The sequence below is a fragment of the Conger conger genome, chromosome 19 (assembly GCF_963514075.1).
Source record: "Conger conger chromosome 19, fConCon1.1, whole genome shotgun sequence".
Classification (NCBI taxonomy): Eukaryota; Metazoa; Chordata; class Actinopteri; order Anguilliformes; family Congridae; genus Conger; species Conger conger.
Window position 1 is genome coordinate 2,100,781 of NC_083778.1, and position 19,374 is coordinate 2,120,154.

General features: G+C 41.7%; 1 protein-coding gene across 1 annotated transcript; it reads left to right on the forward strand.

The window, feature by feature from the left end:
- The first annotated feature begins 968 nt into the window (after positions 1-968).
- Positions 969-17,253, forward strand: LOC133119279 (oocyte zinc finger protein XlCOF6-like). The gene is made up of 5 exons (XM_061229807.1): positions 969-1,424; positions 13,954-14,071; positions 14,904-15,035; positions 15,126-15,404; positions 16,064-17,253. Exons 1-5 carry the CDS (start codon positions 969-971, stop codon positions 17,251-17,253), a joined length of 2,175 nt encoding a protein of 724 aa, XP_061085791.1.
- Positions 17,254-19,374: the final 2,121 nt, after the last annotated feature.

The following is a 19,374-nucleotide window of genomic DNA, read 5'->3' on the forward strand; positions in this document are numbered from 1 at the left end:
CTTCCTGAATTAGTTTTCACTGCGCCCTTGGAGGAATTTTAGCAGGCCAGCCACTCCCAGGAAGATTCCCCACTGTTTCAAGTGTTCTCTATTTGGAGATAATGCCACTCATTGTAGTTAGGAGTCCCAGAGCCTTAGAAATGGCCGTGTAAACCTTTCCAGACATGATTAACTTTTTAAAAATCTCTTCTGGAATTTCCTTTGATCATGGCATTCCAAACCTATGAATTTGTCTGAATTAAAGCAGTCCTGCAAAGAAAAGTGGGATAATATTCCTCCACAGCGTGAAAGATTGATATCAAATTACAGGAGTGCAAAAGGTCGCGCAACCAGCTGGTAAGATTAACCTTCCTGTCGTGTTCGGGTCAAATCTTTTACAAATTTACAATTTACAACTTAAAACACTCATAAATATTGTGTTTTACATCTGATTGCCTCAAGGCCTTATGATGTCCTCCACACTATGCACTTGAACATATAAAAGTGATGATCACCACTTTCATTGAATTTTGAGTGTTTTAGTCAACCTTGTTACACCTGTGGTGTTCCCGGTCAAAAGTGACTGCCATAGAAAATGAATGGGTATCCAGACTATATTCATCCATCAGATCAGAAAACATACATACCACCCCATACACACCACCCCAACACAGGCACACACACACACACACACACACACATACACACACATTTCAGACTGAACAATCTCTGTTATGTGCGGGAAAGAGATGGGTCTCTTTCCCGCACTTATGTGCTGATCCTCCCAAGTGAACCAACTTCCTGATGAAACAATGTATCATATCTTCACACAGACTAGACAGGTGTATGTTATGTGAACCCATCTCTTTCCCGTGCTTTTGTGCCTACCCCCCACGTGAACCACACCTTCCAGACTAATCAATGTATCATATCTTCACACAGACCCCATATATATAGCTTGATGTTTGCCTTGCACTCCTTTTAGCACAATGAGTAGGCGACTGACCAAGCGGTTATCTGTCAGAGAGGCTCTGGAGATCATTTTCGAACACGATGAACAGGGCACTGAAGTTGAACCAGAGATAGAGGAGGATGTCTCGGAAGTGGAAGACAACACAGATTTGGATCCAGATTTTGAGGAGACTGACCAGTCAACAGATGGAGAGGGAGAGGCGCCTGAAGAACAGGCACCTGAGGAGACATTCCAGTCCAAGAGTGGAGACTTGCTCTGGTCTTCATCCCCCCAGGACAAAGGAAGTAGAGTGAGAGTGGAGAACATCATAAAGATGACACCAGGGCCAACACGGTATGCGACATCTCATGTGGATGACATCAAGTCCAGCTTCCAACTCTTTTTACCAGAGTCCATTGAGGGAATTATACTGGAGATGACAAACCTGGAGGGGAAGCATGTGTTTGGCGACACCTGGAGAGAAATTGACCTGGTAGACATTCAAGACTACATGGGTCTGTTGATTTTAGCAGGAGTATATCGCTCAAACAATGAGGCTACAAAAAGTCTGTGGGATACAGAGTCTGGCAGGTCTATGTTCTGGGCAACTATGTCCTTACAACAGTTGCATGTCCTTTAGAATTAATCGATTTGATAACAGAGATACACAACCCGTCCGCTGATGAAATGACAAACTGGCTGCCATCGGAACGTTTGGGACAGGTGGGTGGAGCGCCTACCACTGATGTACAATCCAGGCCCTGAGGTGACAGTTGATGAGCGCCTGGTTCCTTTCAGAGGTCGCTGTTCCTTCAAGGTGTACATTCCAAGCAAACAGGGAAGTATGGAATAAAGATCTGGGCAGCATGTGATGCCAGGAGCAGCTATGCCTGGAATATGCAGGTATACTTGGGGAAACCCAGTACTGGAAGGGCCGAAAAAAACCAGGGCATGCGTGTTGTGCTGGACATTACAACCGGTCTCCAAGGGCATAATATCGCATGTGACAACTTCTTCACATCATATGATCTTTGTCAGGAGCTGCTGAAAAGAGTGTCAAATGCCACACATGTGCATGAATTCACATGCACACACACACACACTCTCTCTCACACACACACACACACACACACACAACTTCATGTTGAGGAGTTTGGTCTATGTTTTTCCATTTCTTTTTCACATCACATGTTCATTTTGGAATGTTCACCACTACTCTGAGACATTGTTCACAGCTAAAGAGAGTTAAATAAAAATTTGGTTCATTTAAGAGCAGTTAAAACAGACCGGTCAAATTTGACCGGGAACACTAAAGTAAGGGGCGGGGGGAGAACACAACAGGAGGGTTAAGGGGACAATGACTTTTGCACAGGGTGACCTGGGTGTTTAATGACCTTTTTCATGAAATAAATTTTGTAAAATAAGATATTGATTTCAGACTTAAACTTCAATAAAAACAGTTGTGCCCTACGTGGGATCAATATCAAATTATTTCATGTTGGTTTTTAGTCACAAGGTTTCATGGTTGGGAAGCTATTTAAATAATATTTGAATTTCATGAGTAAATAAATCTACACATTTTTGAACTAATTCTTCTCTCAATATACACTGTGAGCACTGTATTAGGTATTTATTAGACTTCTACTGTTGTAGCCTATCCACTTAAGAGTTATGATGCGTTGTGTGTTCAGAGATGCTCTTTTGCATACCACTGTTGTAACGTGTGGTAATTTGCATAACTGTCACCTTCCTGTCAGCTTTGACCAGTCTGGACATTCTCCTCTAACGTCTCTCATTAACAAGGCCTTTCTGTCTGCAGAACTGCTGCTCATTGGATTTTTTTGCTTGTTTTTTGCACCATTCTTTTTAAACTCTAGAGACTAGTGTGCATGAAAATCCCAGGAGATCAGCAGTTTCTGGGATACTCAAACCACCCTGTCTACCACCAACAATCAATCCACAGTCAAAGTCACTTAGAACACATTTTTTCCCCATCCTGATGGCTGATATGAACATTAACTGAAGCTCCTGACCCGTATCTACATGATTGTATGCATTGCACTGCTGCCACACAATTGGCTGATTAGGTAATTGCATGAATAAGTCAAATAAGTGTAATAAAGTAAAAATTTTCCTAATAAAGTGTTCAGTGAGTATATATATATATATATATATTTTTTTTTTTTAAGACACTAAGTAGTGCATATATAAAGAGGTGTCCCCTGTGTCGGATTAAAATGGAATTATTGGCATAGGCTTTGAACAACAATATCTATACAAGTAAAAATATCTATACAATCTATACATAAGTGCCATTACAGTCTAAGGCTAATCATGGTAATGATTAGTGATTAGTGTAATCATTTACATGAATTTCCCGGTGGATCCAGGAGTTGTGCCCGCATCTCCATGTCCTCCTGATCCTAAACACATAATTTGAACGCTCTGAGCGCTGTGGTTAAAAAGCTATTAACATTTTTCAGACAACACCGCACCGTCCCTAAATATGAACAGTCCGAGCCACATTAAGAAGAATTGTTGCGAACATATAAATATTATTTAAAATAAATCATGGATAAATAAAAGGTTGAGCCTTGATGTTGGAAGGTCCCACCTCATAACACACTTGTTCTGGAATTTGTTACCATCGTGATTACGAATCTATTAACGATATTTTTCCCTAATATTAAAAGTGAGTCGAAAGATCAAACAAAGCGTTGTGCTGTGAAATAGGCATTTTGATGGCCGCTATTGAACCCCGAAAATCGAATATAAATCTTTACCGCACCGTTCAACATTAGGCTACCGATACAAAATTACATTCACTTCAGTTAAATCCACGGATGTTATCATTTGCTGAAATTACATAATCAAAACAATACGTAGGCAAAGCTACTGAATTTGCTGAATTTTTATTTGCAATAAAAAGAAAATAGAAATAAAACATCAAATATATTGAAAAAAAGCACGAACTCTTTTTTTAATTACATTTTGTTTTTATACACATGGGATTTAAAAAAATAACCTAGCATACACTTTGCCTAAATCGACAGTTTCCGATTTACTGAATTAAGCGTGTTATTTCGATTCAACTAAAATTCAAATTCAAGTTCCCAATCCTCCCCAAACCCCTTAACTTTTAGCTTCTATTCTCTCAATCCCACTGCGCAGTCTACTTACTCCGTACTTTTATTCAATTGTATTTCTTATTTTATCGCCTCTTCTTTGTCGTCCGCGTTCAAAATGACGATGACCTTGAAATACTTTCAGTTTTTCTTTTGGATTCTCTCCCACTTTTTTTCACTGGTTCAAGGAGGCGTTTGCTACTTTTTATTGGCTGAATCATTTAGTGTGTTTAATTATTCAGAACAGAACATTTTAACATACAGGTTACATGTATTTGGTATTCTTAACAACTCGAGAATTATAACCTTTTGATGTTGGGACTTAAAGTAGGGCAGATCGCAGATGGTTGTCACACGGGTTGGTTGTCACGCTGCTTATATCTCGCTCCATAGAAGGCGCTGTACGAAGATTTTGGTATCTAAATGTTGAGTTTCGGGGTTTTCCCAAATGGCCATTTAATGAATAAGCCACACATCATTGGGTTTAATGTTTCTCATGTCAAAAAGTTAAATTACAACTCATTGATGTTTTTCTTCTATACTTCTAAGCTATTAATTAATCTTCAAACAATTAACATTGACAACTGAAGGGAGGGCTATCATTTATATTGTAGAATCGTGACCACATGCTGTAACATAACTAAAGAAACCCCAATTCCAGCAAAAGTGCACTGTTGGGTTGTTACATTTACTTAGTAATTTTTCATGTCAAATCTATTGCCTAAAATAAATCTCTATCCCTACACATTTGAAATGTTATCTGGTTATGTCCATCAAAGACATGTGCTTTTTACCTAAGCAGTACCTTACCTCATTGAGACTTTTGCTATGAAAAGGTGGTGATAAAACTGTTTAATTTAGGCAGTCAATGTGTTCTAAATAAACATTTTTGTAATAGATATGCCACATTTCTACAAATGGTGAGTACAATATTATTTTTTTACTGAAAACTGTTTTATGGGGCTGATTGTCACATAGGCAAAGGTTGTCTTTGCCTGTGGAAGTGGGGGGTTTTATTTGTAAAGGGCATTTTTGATATTTTGGTTGGGTCTGTGGGGCACAAATGTAAATGTCTTTTGAAAATATGGGTTGGGGCAGCAATGAGAGAGGTGTTTGGGTGGGACCATTGTGGGCCCACGGCTGATGATGTCCCATAGTATTATAGCCTGTTCTGTTCTTGAGGGCACATAGAGAGGAGGTCACAGTCGAGAGGCTACAACGCCTTGTACAGAACTGTGTTGGAGAAACCTGCAAGGGAGGTCAAGCTTGAGGTTGGTAGGAGAGGGGTGCAGTGGCATTTTTGACCGCTTGAGGATTCTAACAGATCAAAGGATTTAAACTCTGGCTCGCTAAATGAACACAACAAAAAAGTGCTACGTCTATGATGTTATGGATAAGATATGACTCAGCAGATAATATTGGTTGTTGATAATATGGCAAGTAGCATTGAACAGTTGTGAATAGATGGATCAAATTTGACTCAAACAAAGATGAATCTTTAAGTTTAGGCACCCACCCCTACTGTTCCTCCCTGAGCACAAGTATCTTCTTCCAATATGGATTTGTACTCCCAATCCCTCTGGCACCCTCCCCCCACAGGAACTAAAACTAGCAGAACATGGACACAGACACAAACACACACACAGAAAATAAACTTTAACTTGAACGCACACACACACAGTCTCTCTCTCTCTCTCTCTCTCTCTCTCTCTCTCTCTCTCTCTTTCTCTCTCAATTCAATTTAAATTTAAATTTAAATTCAAGTTGGTTTATTAGCTTGACAGAGCATGACAGTGTGTATTGCCAAAGCGTATATAAAACATTAATTTCTCATTGTGCAATAATTTAATTAGCAGCATGAACAATTATAAACAAATGAACACAAAATCATACATTAAAATAAGAACTTAGAATAAAAATAATAATAGTAAATAAAAATAAAAAGTACATAAATGAGAAACAAAACAAAAAAACAACTTTGCTGTGCTTCCCTAAGACATATTCCGCCGCCAGTTGACAGCACTTCTTTTCCTCTCCTAAGAGGAAGGGGAGTTTTTTTCTATCTGGCAGATGTTTAGTCTTTTGTCAGTCACTGTGGTCAGATAATCTGCCATGGTGTGCTGTCTATTTAGGGCCAAATAGCATTGCATTTTGCTTTGTGTTTTTGTCTGTATGTCCCAATATGTGATGCAGTTTTGTTTGTGCTGTGTTATGGAATGACCTCCCGGTGGATGTCAGAGTCCCTGACCACCTTCAAGACTTCAGACTGAAGACCCATCTCTTCAGGCTACACCTTTCCCTCCCCAACTCACCACCATGATTAGCCTTAGACTGTAATGGCACTTATGTATAGATTGTATAGATATTGTTACTTGTATCGGTATTGTTATTTTTTGTATTCTAGCTGCAATTGTGGTATGCTGTTACGTTCCACGTATGTATGTCTGTCTGTTTCCCCCCCTTAAACTCTACAGATGAAGCCATCAACCATTTCCATTCGCTGTCCCTGCTGTCCATCATCATTGCCCTGGTCCCGCCTCCACCAATCACATCCCTCTGCTTATATAAACTGGCTGCCCTATAGGGGGCGATGCTTGACTTGGCTATTAATTTGCTTGATAACCCTGTTGTGTGTATGTGTGTTCCTCCGTTCTCCTACTCCTTTGAATGTGGTTGTCCGTGTGTAGGCCCTGGGACAGGTAAGACAGAGGCCTCTATACACTGTTGCTGCACGTAGGGTGAACCTTTGTTTAGACACCTTAGGAAAGGGGTGATTGCCACCTATGTACTTTTGATTATAGTAGATATATATATTATTTTGTTCAGTGAACAGTTAGTATGTATTTTGTTTTTAGCTCTCTTTGGTTTTGTTAATTTAATTGATTTGGCAACACCCAAGTCCCTTGGCCTCGTACCCCATGTGTCTTTGTCTTGTGAGTTTTTGTTTGAAAACTGTAAATAGCACCGCCACTGTAATTTTTGTAAATACACTTATTGCACCTCAAACCTGGTTTGTTCGATCATTTTTCACTCCAATAGCGCTCAAATACATCCTCCCGGTCATTTTATTTCATTATAATTTTGTTGCGTACTCCCTCCTACCCCTGGACACCTGAGAACGTAACATATGCTAGTTTGAAAGTTGATTGTACTCTTAAAGGGTTCTGATTTTCTGCATGTTTACACTAGGACTTGGAACTATACTGTCCTCTCAGGTCCCCTTTGCACTTGTTCTTGTGTTTAATTTGCACTTTGTTGTACGTCGCTCTGGATAAGAGCGTCTGCTAAATGCCATGTAATGTAATAAACACTCCCTTTTATCTTTTGGTTTTGTTTTGTTTTAATAATGTACCCTGCAGGATCTGTACTCTGTGTTCAAGTGGCTGAACTCGCTTGAACTGTAGCACGGTCCGTTGCACTTTTTATTTGTGTGGGGCCAGCCGGCTAGTGTGGCCTTTCTCAGTGCGGCGAGCTGTGGATCTGTTGTTGCTTGTTTGATTTCTGTCAGTCTCTGAGAGGTCACTGACAGGTATGGAAGGCCCAGGTGCATATGGTCCATATGCACCTGGGCCTCCATACCTTCATGCAGAGCCCTGTCCTGGCATTCGATTGAGTCAGCCATCTCTTTTCTGTGGCAGTGTAGGATGTGGATGTTATATTTTTGCAGTTGTAAGATCATCCGCTGCAGCCGTGGTGGTGCTGCAGTTAGTATAAGTATTGCCTCCAGTGGCTTGTGGTCTGATTCTACAATCACTGCCCTGCCATACATGTACTCATGGAGCTGTTTACAACCGAAGAGGACTGCATAGAGCTCCTTGTCTATCTGTGCATAATTCACTTCTGTGCTGTCGAGTGATTTAGACGCATAGGCAACTGGTTTGCCATCTTGGAGCATGACTGCCCCAAGGCCACTTTTGGAAGCATGAACTTGAAGCTGTAGCTCTTTCTGGGGGTCATAGTATGAGGGCACTGGGTCTGGGTGCTGTGTTATCACTCTTTCTGGGGGTCAGAGTATGAGGGCACATTTGACTTCTGTGGGTTCCCTGACCTTGCAGATTATGTTGTTTTTCTCCATGCTGTTGAGCTCTTCTTTAAGTCTGCTTCGTAGGGCGATGGGGATTCTGCATGGTGCTGCGTCTGAGGCGACACGTAAAGTGCCCGTGCCTGGAAATTGGCCGAAGCCCTGGAATACGTCTGCGTGCTCCTCCAGTATGCTCTGTGAGCCAGTCTCATTTTCCTCATTCATTGCCATTACTATTTTGACGAGGTTCAGGTCACAACACATTTTCATTGCTTGGACTGGCGGGGCATTGGTGTGGATAATGTAGAAGCTGAGCTGTCCTTGTATCCACAAGGCAAAGAATAAAACAAATTGCACAGGCAGGTGTCTTGGTGGCGCAGCCTGTAGAGCAATTACCGCATATTCATTGCGAGCCGCAACATCGGCGGTTCGAATCCAACAATTTGTTGCTCGTCTTTCCCTATCTCTTGCCCTCATTCTTCCTGTCTCTCTATACTATACTGTCCGATAAAGCTGAAAAAATATATTAAAAAAAAAAGTTTTGCAGGTGACATAAAAAACCCATGGGGGATTATAAAGCATCTCACCCAAATGCAAGCAATAATAAAATAAAAATTAGTCATTATAATGTAATATCAGATAAAATAATACAAGACATGATAAATATAAATTATATATATATGCACAAATACAGTATATACAGTCTTTCCGCTATACCTGTGCACAAAACCAAAACAGTAAAGTATGACAGCTTAAGTATTACACAGCAGAGGTACACCACTGTCCACGTACAAAATTTTAGGCACCTGCTGCCTTCATGAAAGACAAAAAAACTAAATCAAAGCACAAGTGCAATATTTACCCTATCACTGAAAACAATACATTTCATTTAATTTTGGGTATGACGACAGAAGGTATAGTTAGTTTTAGTTCTTAAATATAGGCAGAGAGGGAGACGTATTTATCAGGTGCTGATGAGCGTTCCACAACTGCACACCACAGTACTTGAGTAGAAACTGACCCCTAGTGGTGAGGCTCTTAAGAGGATGTAGCTGATTAAATTGCCGGGTACTATACTGGTGGACTTCACTCTAATAATTTTCAAAACACTCTGGTAAAAGATCTCCCCTACATTTGGTCTTGTAATGTCATAAAATACAGTTCCCTCTCTATGAGCACCTTGCGGTCGAGCTGCACGTTTACGCCTGTTTTCCGTTCTGGTTCCACAGTGGTGGAATGACTTGCCTACCACTGTCAGGACAGCAGAATCTCTCCCCCTATTTCGACGCAGACTAAAAACACACCTTTTCAAACTGTACCTTAGTCCTCCCTCCTGATTCCCCCCCCTCCCCCGCTTTCTGATTTTCTTTTTCTGTCCACAACGGAGTTTGCCAAAACTTACCTGAGGAAGCCAAAAATGCTTTTTAGTAAAGGATATCAACGCAATGTTTACAGAAAACAAAATGAGGCCTTTAAAGAAAAGTCCCTACAGTCAAATATGGTGGAGGTTCCAGGATGTTTTGGGGTTGCTTTGCTGCCTCTGGCACTGGACTCCTTGACTGTGTGCATGGCATCATGAAATCTGAAGACTACCAAAGAATTTTGGAGCGCAATGTAGGGCCCAGTGTCAGAAAGCTGGGTCGACGTCACAGGTCATGGGTCTTCCAGCAGGACAATGACCCAAAGCACACTTCAAAAAGCACTCAGAAATGGTTTGAGGGAAAGCGCTGGAGAGTTCTGAAGTGGCCAGCAATGAGTCCAGATCTGAATCCCATAGAACATCTGTGGAGAGATCTCAAAAAAGCAGTTTGGAGAAGGCACCCTTCAAATCTGAGTGACCTGGAGCAGTTGGCAAAAGAAGAGTGGTCCAAAATGTAGAAAACTCATTGATGGTTACAGGAAGCGATTGTTTTCAGTTATTCTTTCTAAAGGCTGTGCTACCAAATATTAAGTTGAGGGTGTCAATACTTTTGTCCAGCCCTTTTTTGATTTAGGTGTAAAAGTACATCTGATTTGGATTTTTGTCTATTCTTTTTTGTGTTTTTTCATTGCATGCCCAACAAATAAAGATATTAAAACCAAAACATTTGTAATTGCAACAATTTTCTGGAAGAAACTGAGCATTATCTTACAGAATTGCAGGGGTGCCAATACTTTTGTCCATGACTGTACCCCATACACACACACACACACACACACACACACACACATACACGTACCCCATACACACACACACACACACATACACACACACAAACACAAAATCTCCTACACACATATGCACATCAACTAACACACAGACCCCCCTACACATATACACACTAACATACACACATACCCCTAGACACACACACACACACACACACATACTGTACTGTGCAGAAGTCTTAGGCACCCTACACTTTATTATATAAATGCTTATTTTTTGTGTGTGTTAGTTTAAAGAACACATCCAAATATTCATTTTCCAAAAGATTTTATTTTACAGAAATTTTTGTATATAATTTTTAAAAAGTAACATTTTACTGTAAGTGACTGACTACTTTTAATATAAAAACTTGATGAAAGCTGCCTGAGGTCAGAAGCAAGGAGCCACCCTGCAGAAGAGACTGTGGCAAGTTCTCCAACCTGCTTGGAACAACCTAACTGCTGATTGTCTTATACAGTCAGGTCCATAAATATTGGGACATCGACACAATTCTCATCTTTTTGGCTCTATACACCTCCACAATGGATTTGAAATGAAACGAACAAGATATGCTTTAACTGCAGCCTTTCAGCTTTAATTTGAGGGTATTTACATCCAAATCAGGTAAACGTGTAGGAATTACAACAGTTTCTATATGTGCCTCCCACTTTTTAAGGGACCAAAAGTAATGGGACAAACTAACAATCATAAATCGAACTTTCACTTTTTAATACTTGGTTGCAAATCCTTTGCAGTCAATTACAGCCTGAAGTCTGGAACGCATAGACATCACCAGACGCTGGGTTTCATCCCTGGTGATGCTCTGCCAGGCCTCTACTGCAACTGTCTTCAGTTGCTCCTTGTTCTTGGGGCATTTTCCCTTCAGTTTTGTCTTCAGCAAGTGAAATGCATGTTCAATCAGATTCAGGTCAGGTGACTGACTTGGCCATTGCATAACATTCCACTTCTTTGCCTTGAAAAACTCTTTGGTTGCTTTCACAGTGTGCGTCGGGTCATTGTCCATCTGCACTGTGAAGTGCCGCCCAATGAGTTCTGAAGCATTTGGCTGAATATGAGCAGATAATATTGCCCGAAACACTTCAGAATTCATCCTGCTGCTTTTGCCAGCAGTCACATCATCAATAAATACAAGGGAACCAGTTCCATTGGCAGCCATACATGCCCACGCCATGACACTACCACCACCATGCTTCACTGATGAGGTTGTATGTTTTGGATCATGAGCAGTTCCTTTCCTTCTCCATACTCTTCTCTTCCCATCATTCTGGTACAAGTTGATCTTTGTCTCATCTGTCCATAGGATGTTGTTCCAGAACTGTAAAGGCTTTTTTAGATGTTGTTTGGTAAACTAATCTGGTCTTCCTGTTTTTGAGGCTCGCCAATGGTTTACATCTTGTGGTGAACCCTCTGTATTCACTCTGGTGAAGTCTTCTCTTGATTGTTGACTTTGACACACATACACCTACCACCTGGAGAGTGTTCTTGATCTGGCCAACTGTTGTGAAGGGGGTTTTCTTCACCAGGGAAAGAATTCTACTGTCATCCACCACAGTTGTTTTCCGTGGTCTTCCAGGTCTTTTGGTGTTGCTGAGCTCACCGGTGCGTTCTTTCTTTTTTAAAATGTTCCAAACAGTTGATTTGGCCACACCTAATGTTTTTGCTATCTCTCTGATGGGTTTGTTTTGATTTTTCAGCCTAATGATGGCTTGCTTCACTGATAGTAACAGCTCTTTGGATCTCATATTGAGAGTTGACAGCAACAGATTCCAAATGCAAATAGCACACTTGAAATGAACTCTAGACCTTTTATCTGCTCCTTGTAAATGAGATAATGAGGCAATGGAACAGCTGAGCAGCCAGTTGTCCCATTACTTTTGGTCCCTTAAAAAGTGGTGATGTAAATACCCTCAAATTAAAGCTGAAAGTCTGCAGTTAAAGCATATATGTTGTTCGTTTCATTTCAAATCCATTGTGGTGGTGTATAGAGCCAAAAAGATGAGAATTGTGTCGATGTCCCAATATTTATGGACCTGACTGTAAATCTTTGCACACATTGTATTTATACTTGAATTGTTTCAAGAAATTAAATGTTAACTTTAAGAATTATTATTATTTGAAATAAGGGAGAGTTCCTGTGTTCAGTAAGTAAAGAGCTGAATAAAGTGGAGGCTGGATCTTGGTGGTGTGTGGGTATTTTTCCTTTACTTCTCCCCTCCTGCATGTGCCAACCCTTGGGTACGTGCTCATCTTACGACCACAAATACAGAACCCTGCTCACAGTTTGCACTTGAGAAACAAGTTACAGGAATTGGCATTAACTAACAATGTCAAAATGTTGTTGACATTGAACAAATGTAAGGGCACGTAAAGCTGATGAGGATGGAACCACAGGAACAGTGTCGGGGAAACTGGCCGATGCAGCTGCACCACAAAACAACCCATGTTTTTGTCTTGCCATGGGAGCATTCAATGATCCTGAGACCCACAACAGTACCGAACTCTAAAATGTATTCGCAGGGAACGAATTACTCTGCAACTGCAATGAAATGTATATTTATAGTTCAAAAGGATCTGGATAACATGCCACGAGACTACGGATAATCCTGCCACTACGTGCATTGGTCCCTTCTAAATAAATATATAAAATAAAACGGCAATTTAAGAAACGAATGCTTGAAAATCCACAAATGCTAAATATTCCGTTCATATGCTTTGTTATGTTCACCTTCATCTGTTCAGTCTGGCTGTAGAAATATTCTCATAGATTGGTTAAAAGTTAATTATTACAACTCTGTATAGTTTCAGGCGGCACGGATGGTGCAGTGGGTAGCACTGCCGCCTCACAGCAAGGAGGTCCTGGGTTCGAATCCCCGTCGGCCGGGGCCTCTCTGTGCGGAGTTTGCATGTTCTCCCCGTGTCTGCGTGGGTTTCCTCCGGGTACGCCGGTTTCCTCCCACAGTCCAAAGACATGCATGTTAGACTGATTGGAGAGTCTAAATTGCCCGTAGGTATGAGTGTGTGAGTGAATGGTGTGTGTGCCCTGTGATGGACTGGCGACCCGTCCAGGGTGTATTCCTGCCTTTCGCCCAATGTATGCTGGGATAGGCTCCAGCCCCCCTGCGACCCTGATCAGGATAAGCGGGTTCAGATAATGGATGGATGGATGGATAGTTGAAGCCAAACACCTGTAGATGGTGCTATTGCATCGTATGTGATGATTTTACACAGAACACAGAATATATTAGCCTCCTGATGATAGATTATGTCTTCGTATTTAGTTTAATTGTCATGAGCAAGACCAATTTGCTTTGTACATTTACTGATTATAGAATTCAATTTGCAATGTTAGTTTTATCTGGATGCATTAGTTGACAGTTCAAGTAATGTTATTTGACAAGTTGAGATTCTCATAGAATCTTCCTAGCTGTGTCAAGGCTCTACACTCACATGTGCTCCTAAGTTGAAACATGTAGGTGCACACACTAATACATCTCTATGAAGAAATCTGTTTCAAAATAATTGATCCTGTAAGCACACATCACTTTTAAGAAACAAATGCTATGGCTATAGCAACCAAACTTGTATTCCAGGGAAAGCAAATAATTGGTGTATGATCTTTTACTGCATGTTACATCTATAACTCCTCTTCATTCTGGTCCTGTTCCAGGATAAATTAGAGGAGCTCAAAGTTTACTTCTCCAAGTCTGAGTGGACCAATTTGCAGAAATGTGAGAAAGTGCGATTCAAAAGGATCAAGAGGAACCATGAAGTTATGCTAGCCCTCGGTAAGAGGCTCTTTTTATTTTACACAGTGCAAGGTTGTACTTCCTGACGAGTACCGAAACACTTCATTCTGCCCTCTACTCACTTGAAAAATGTTTTTCAATATTCATAAAATACAGTGTTTTATTCCATAAATTGTGAAGTGTCTTTTGTTTTTCCTTTTTCAAGAAAATTATCCTCACCTCAGATGAGTGTGACTTTGACCACATGTGAACAGGAAGTTGCAGTTGAAAGGCTTGCTGTTTGTCCTTGTGCCTAGAAATTAGATAGTACCTAGGTCTGAATTTCTGAACCTGAGTTACCTACCTTTCTTCTTGGTCTTAGGGCTGAACTCCCCTACTCCAGCTTTCATGAGGGGTCCTCAATCTCGGAAAGCCATGCTGGCAAGGGCTGCAGAGCCAAGCAACTCTGAAGATGAGGAATGGAACCCTCGTCTGGAGAGTAATCATTAAGCTCACAAGCAAATATCTGTTTTTCCACTTCCACAAATGTATGGTTGTAAAATAGCAACTACACACAGCACAGCAGACATCTTCATTAACAGCGATTTCTCTGGGGTATTTGAGTGGTTACAAACATGAAACTGAAACGATGGGTCAAAACAAAACAGCTATTGCATGCAAGCTCTACTGTCAATAAAATGAAATGTACACAGTGCTTACAGATTGACACATCAGTACAACAATCATTTGTCCAAGGTTCATCAGTTCCCAATATTGCTCCAGAAAATCCCACTCAGAGTGGCTCAAGACTCAAAACACAAAATAACATTTGATATTTAGCATGTTCATCTGTTGTATTTTGCCCACAGTTGCGTTGCTCTGTGACTTTCAGGACGATCGAAGAAAGAGCATTTGAAATCGCAGAAGGGGCAGGCAAACGTCTACATCCGTGGTGAAAAGCTCCGCAGCACGCAGAAAGTGTGCTACACTGAGGAAGAGGAGCCCAGAGATGAAGATTATCTCTGTGAGCCAGGCGGAAACAAAGGCTGTTTCTATTTCTCCCGGTTCCTTTGTGATTGAGGTCCAGCTATGGATAAACTCTCCCTTGTCTTAGATTGTGACGAGTGCCAGTCCTTCTTCACTGATGAATGCCCGGTCCACGGCCCCCCTTCGTTCATTTCGGACTCTCCAGTGCCCGCGGGGGGCCCCGACAGGGCCCGGCTTACCCTGCCCCCCAGTCTGGAGGTCAGTGTCTCCAGCAACCCTGGAGCAAGCCTGGGGGTGTTCACCAAGGGACAGACAGTGCCCAGGGGAGTGCACTATGAACCCTGCGAGGGAGAGCTGACTGAGGAAGACGTAGCCATGGAGAGCAGCAACAAGTGCTCTTCTAAAGGTACTAATCCCTTCTCTTAACACCAGAACAGCCAAGACTGTGGAACTGGCAGCTTGCGGTTTTATTTGCATTCTTGTTCCACCGTTGAAAGATCAATATGGCCTTCTTAAAATTCTGAATTGGAATTTATTCCCGTAAAGCATTTCCCCTACTTTTTGGGCAATGATTTTGGGGTGAACCTCTGGAAAAGGGAACATGGAAATTGTGGTTTGCTATGGTTTTGTGGATGGGGACCAAATATTGGCTTGCCCAAATTGCTAAGCTGGTGTGGGCATTAAAGGCATTGGTTCTTCAAATGGTTTTTGGGGCCTTCTTCTCACAGATTCTCATAGATCACAGGTTATGGTGTCCTGCAATTCTGAATTGACCTGTTTCACAGCATTGTTTTAAGACTAGAAAAATCTGACTTAAATAGGACTTTGCCCTAATCAATGCCCATGTTAACCCTAACCTATGTGTGTCTTTGTACTATTTTGAGAAATCAACAACCAGAATTTTGTTGATTTCACATTGATCTAAAATTTCCTTTTGAGATTTGAGAATCGTGTCAGACATGCCAGGGAAAAATGTTTTGGTGCTAAAAACACTAATAAAAGGATTCTTCTTTTCTGTCCAGTTCTACGTATCGCTCTGAACTCATTCTCCCTTTCCTCCACCAGGGGGCGATGATATTCCTTCTCAGTTCTTCCCCTGTACTCAGTGTTCGCTCTCCTGCACAGCAGAGATCTACCTGCACAAGCACATCAAGCACTCTCACCATGAGGAATATGTGAGACTGCTCAGAGCAGGATCAGTCACACCAGAGAGTCTCCAGCCCTCCACCAGCTCTCACAGGCACTGTGCACCCTCTCAGACTGGCCCAGATACAGTCAGACTCCTCAGCCCAAAACAGGTGGACACCAGCAGCAAGAGAGCGCATGCATGCGCCCAGTGTGGGAAGAGTTTCAGTGTGGGGGGAAGCCTTAAACGACACCAGCGAACTCACACAGGGGAGAGGCCGTACCACTGCGCCCAGTGTGGGAAGACTTTCAGTCAGGAGGGAAGCCTTAAACAACACCAGCGAACTCACACAGGGGAGAGGCCGTACCACTGTACCCAGTGTGGGACCAGTTTCAGTCAGGAGGGAAGCCTTAAACGACACCATCGAATTCACACAGGGGAGAGGCCTTACCACTGTACCCAGTGTGGGAAGTGTTTCAGTCACGGTTCAGACCTTAAACGGCACCTGCGAACTCACACAGGGGAGAGGCCCTACCACTGCGCCCAGTGTGGGAAGAGTTTCAGTGTGGAGGGACACCTTAAACTACACCAGCAAACTCACACAGGGGAGAGGCCGTACAACTGCGCCCAGTGTGGGAAGAGTTTCAGTCAGGAGGGAACCCTTAAAGGACATCAGCGAACTCACCCAGGGGAGAGGCCGTACCACTGTACCCAGTGTGGGAATAGTTTCAGCCAAGTGGCACACCTTAAACTACACCAGCGAATTCACACAGGGGAGAGGCCGTACCACTGTACCCAGTGTGGGAAGAGTTTCAGCCAAGGGGCACACCTTAAACTACACCAGCGAACTCACACAGGGGAGAGGCCGTATCACTGCGCCCAGTGTGGGAAGAGTTTCAGTCAGGAGATAAGCCTTAAACTACACCAGCGAATTCACACAGGGGAGAGGCCGTACCACTGTACCCAGTGTGGGAAGAGTTTCAGTCATGAGGGAAACCTTAAACTACACCAGCGAACTCACACAGGGGAGAGGCCGTACAACTGTACCCAGTGTGGGAAGAGTTTCAGTCAGGAGGGAAACCTTAAACGACACCGTCAAACTCACATGCTCAAGGGCACGATGAATTAATTATTTAATGCGGTGTTTGAATGAAACATGTTTGATGGTACATGTTTTAAAGCAAGTTCTCACTTTGTGATGGAACATTTTTAAGGTGTTCAGATGCATACCTTCTCTACCAACTGCATTTTGTTTGTTTTAAAATTCTAATTCTGTTTGATCAAATATAAAATCTTTCATCCTAAAATATGTGAATGGTATTAAACATTTGCATGCTTTGTATTTCAGGGTTAAATTAAAGCAGAGAGCAGCAGTTAAGTAGGGTGCTTGCTTCATATTGTTGAATTATTTATTCCAGCATATGAAATACTGTTATACTTGAATGGTTTTAAGAAATGAAATGTTAACTTTAAGGTTTAGAAGTAAAGGAGAGTGGCTGTTGTTCAGTAAGTAAAGAGCTGAATAAAATGGAGGCTGGATCTTGGTGGTGTGTGGGTATCTCCCCTCCTGCATGTGCCAACCTTCAGTAACATGCTCATTTTACCACCGCAAATACGGAAACACCCTGGTCACAGTTTGCACTTGGGAAACACTTTACAAAAAAGTGACAGGGATTAACTAACAAAGTTGTTAACATTGTGAACAAATGTAATCGCCACTCTAAGCTGAATAAAATGGAACCACAGGAACGGCTGAGATTGACTCAACTGGCTACGCTGAGTTTCCCGCTGAATAATTTCTCAGCCCGAGAGACCGGGGATTTACTGTACTTACTGTAGTCTATGAATGAAATAAGACATTTGATTATACACACGATTTACTGTTTGAATCACGTTTATTTTACTTCAAAACATTTAACTTGTAAAAATAAACAAAAAAACAGGATTAAAATGGTACTGAATATAATTACTGGCGTGGATCCTTGTCCAATCGGAAAAGGAGCACTCAGGATGAATCAAAATGAGTTACAAACAAATGCTAGACACAGGTCATTGGCTCCAGCCTGGACTGATTTACTCAGACCAACAACGTGCACGTGTGTTGACCACAGCTGCAAATGTCAAAGCAGCCAAAGGAAAAATGGGTATGTATACCTTCAAACTAATATCGGATCAGTCTTTGGGCAAGAACATAGTCTTAAAGGCTGTTCTCAGCTGAAAACAAGGATGACACACTGGCTTATATATAATACATATTATATTATATGTAAGGTAATATATAATACAGAACCTGAGTAGTGCCTTCCAAACAAGCACAATGTTAGTGTTCTTTGTACATGCTACTTCCTTGCAGGCTATCACTGAACATAAAGCCAGGTTGATCAAGGTTGGCAAACGGGTTGTTCATCCCTAAACATCTCATTTTTATGTGAATTTCCTAAAATAATTTCAGAAATTGATGACATTGGAATATGCATTGGCTTTTGAGCCTACAGGAGATTCAGTGCTACAAAACCAAATTCTCATTAATATGAATGAAATTAACATTAACATGTATCTCAAAGGAATGCTTGTTCAAACAAACATCGTGTGTATTATCAAGGCTAGAAACACACAAAGAGTTCAGGTCCGGGAATGAAAAAGTACACCCCTAATCCCCTAATTAGCCTAATTTTATGAAAGCGCAGGTCAGATAGCTACAGAGTCCCCTCTAAAAAATATTTTAGTGAAAATCCCTGTTCTCGGTTTTGCAATCCGGACACCCAATTCTGTAATCCATGCGCTCGGTTTGGCAAACCTTAGACTTACGCATTTCACTGTTTACAAAACTGACGGTGCAGATTGGGAAACTGAGTGCATGGTTTTCAAAACAGAGAATGTTTTTGGTATGTGTGTATGTACGTGTATGTGTGTCTGTGTGCCTGTTTATGTGTGTGTGTGTGTGTGTGTGTGTGTGCTTGTGTGTTTATGTGCATGTATGTTTATGCGTATGTGTGTATATATGTGTGTGGTGGGGTCTCCTGCTCACCTGTGAGTGAGCAGTATGTCCTGGTCTGTAGTCTCTCTCACAGGAAGGGGCTGGGCCACACCGTGCTGCTGCAGAGCTGCAACCGTGAGGAAGCTCTGGAACCTCCATCTTACACGGGCTGTGCATGCCCGTATGCACACATGAATGTATTCACATGCCAAAGCAGCTGCAAGTTCCGTAAATATTACGTGTGTGTATTTACTTTACACAAATAATGTAGCG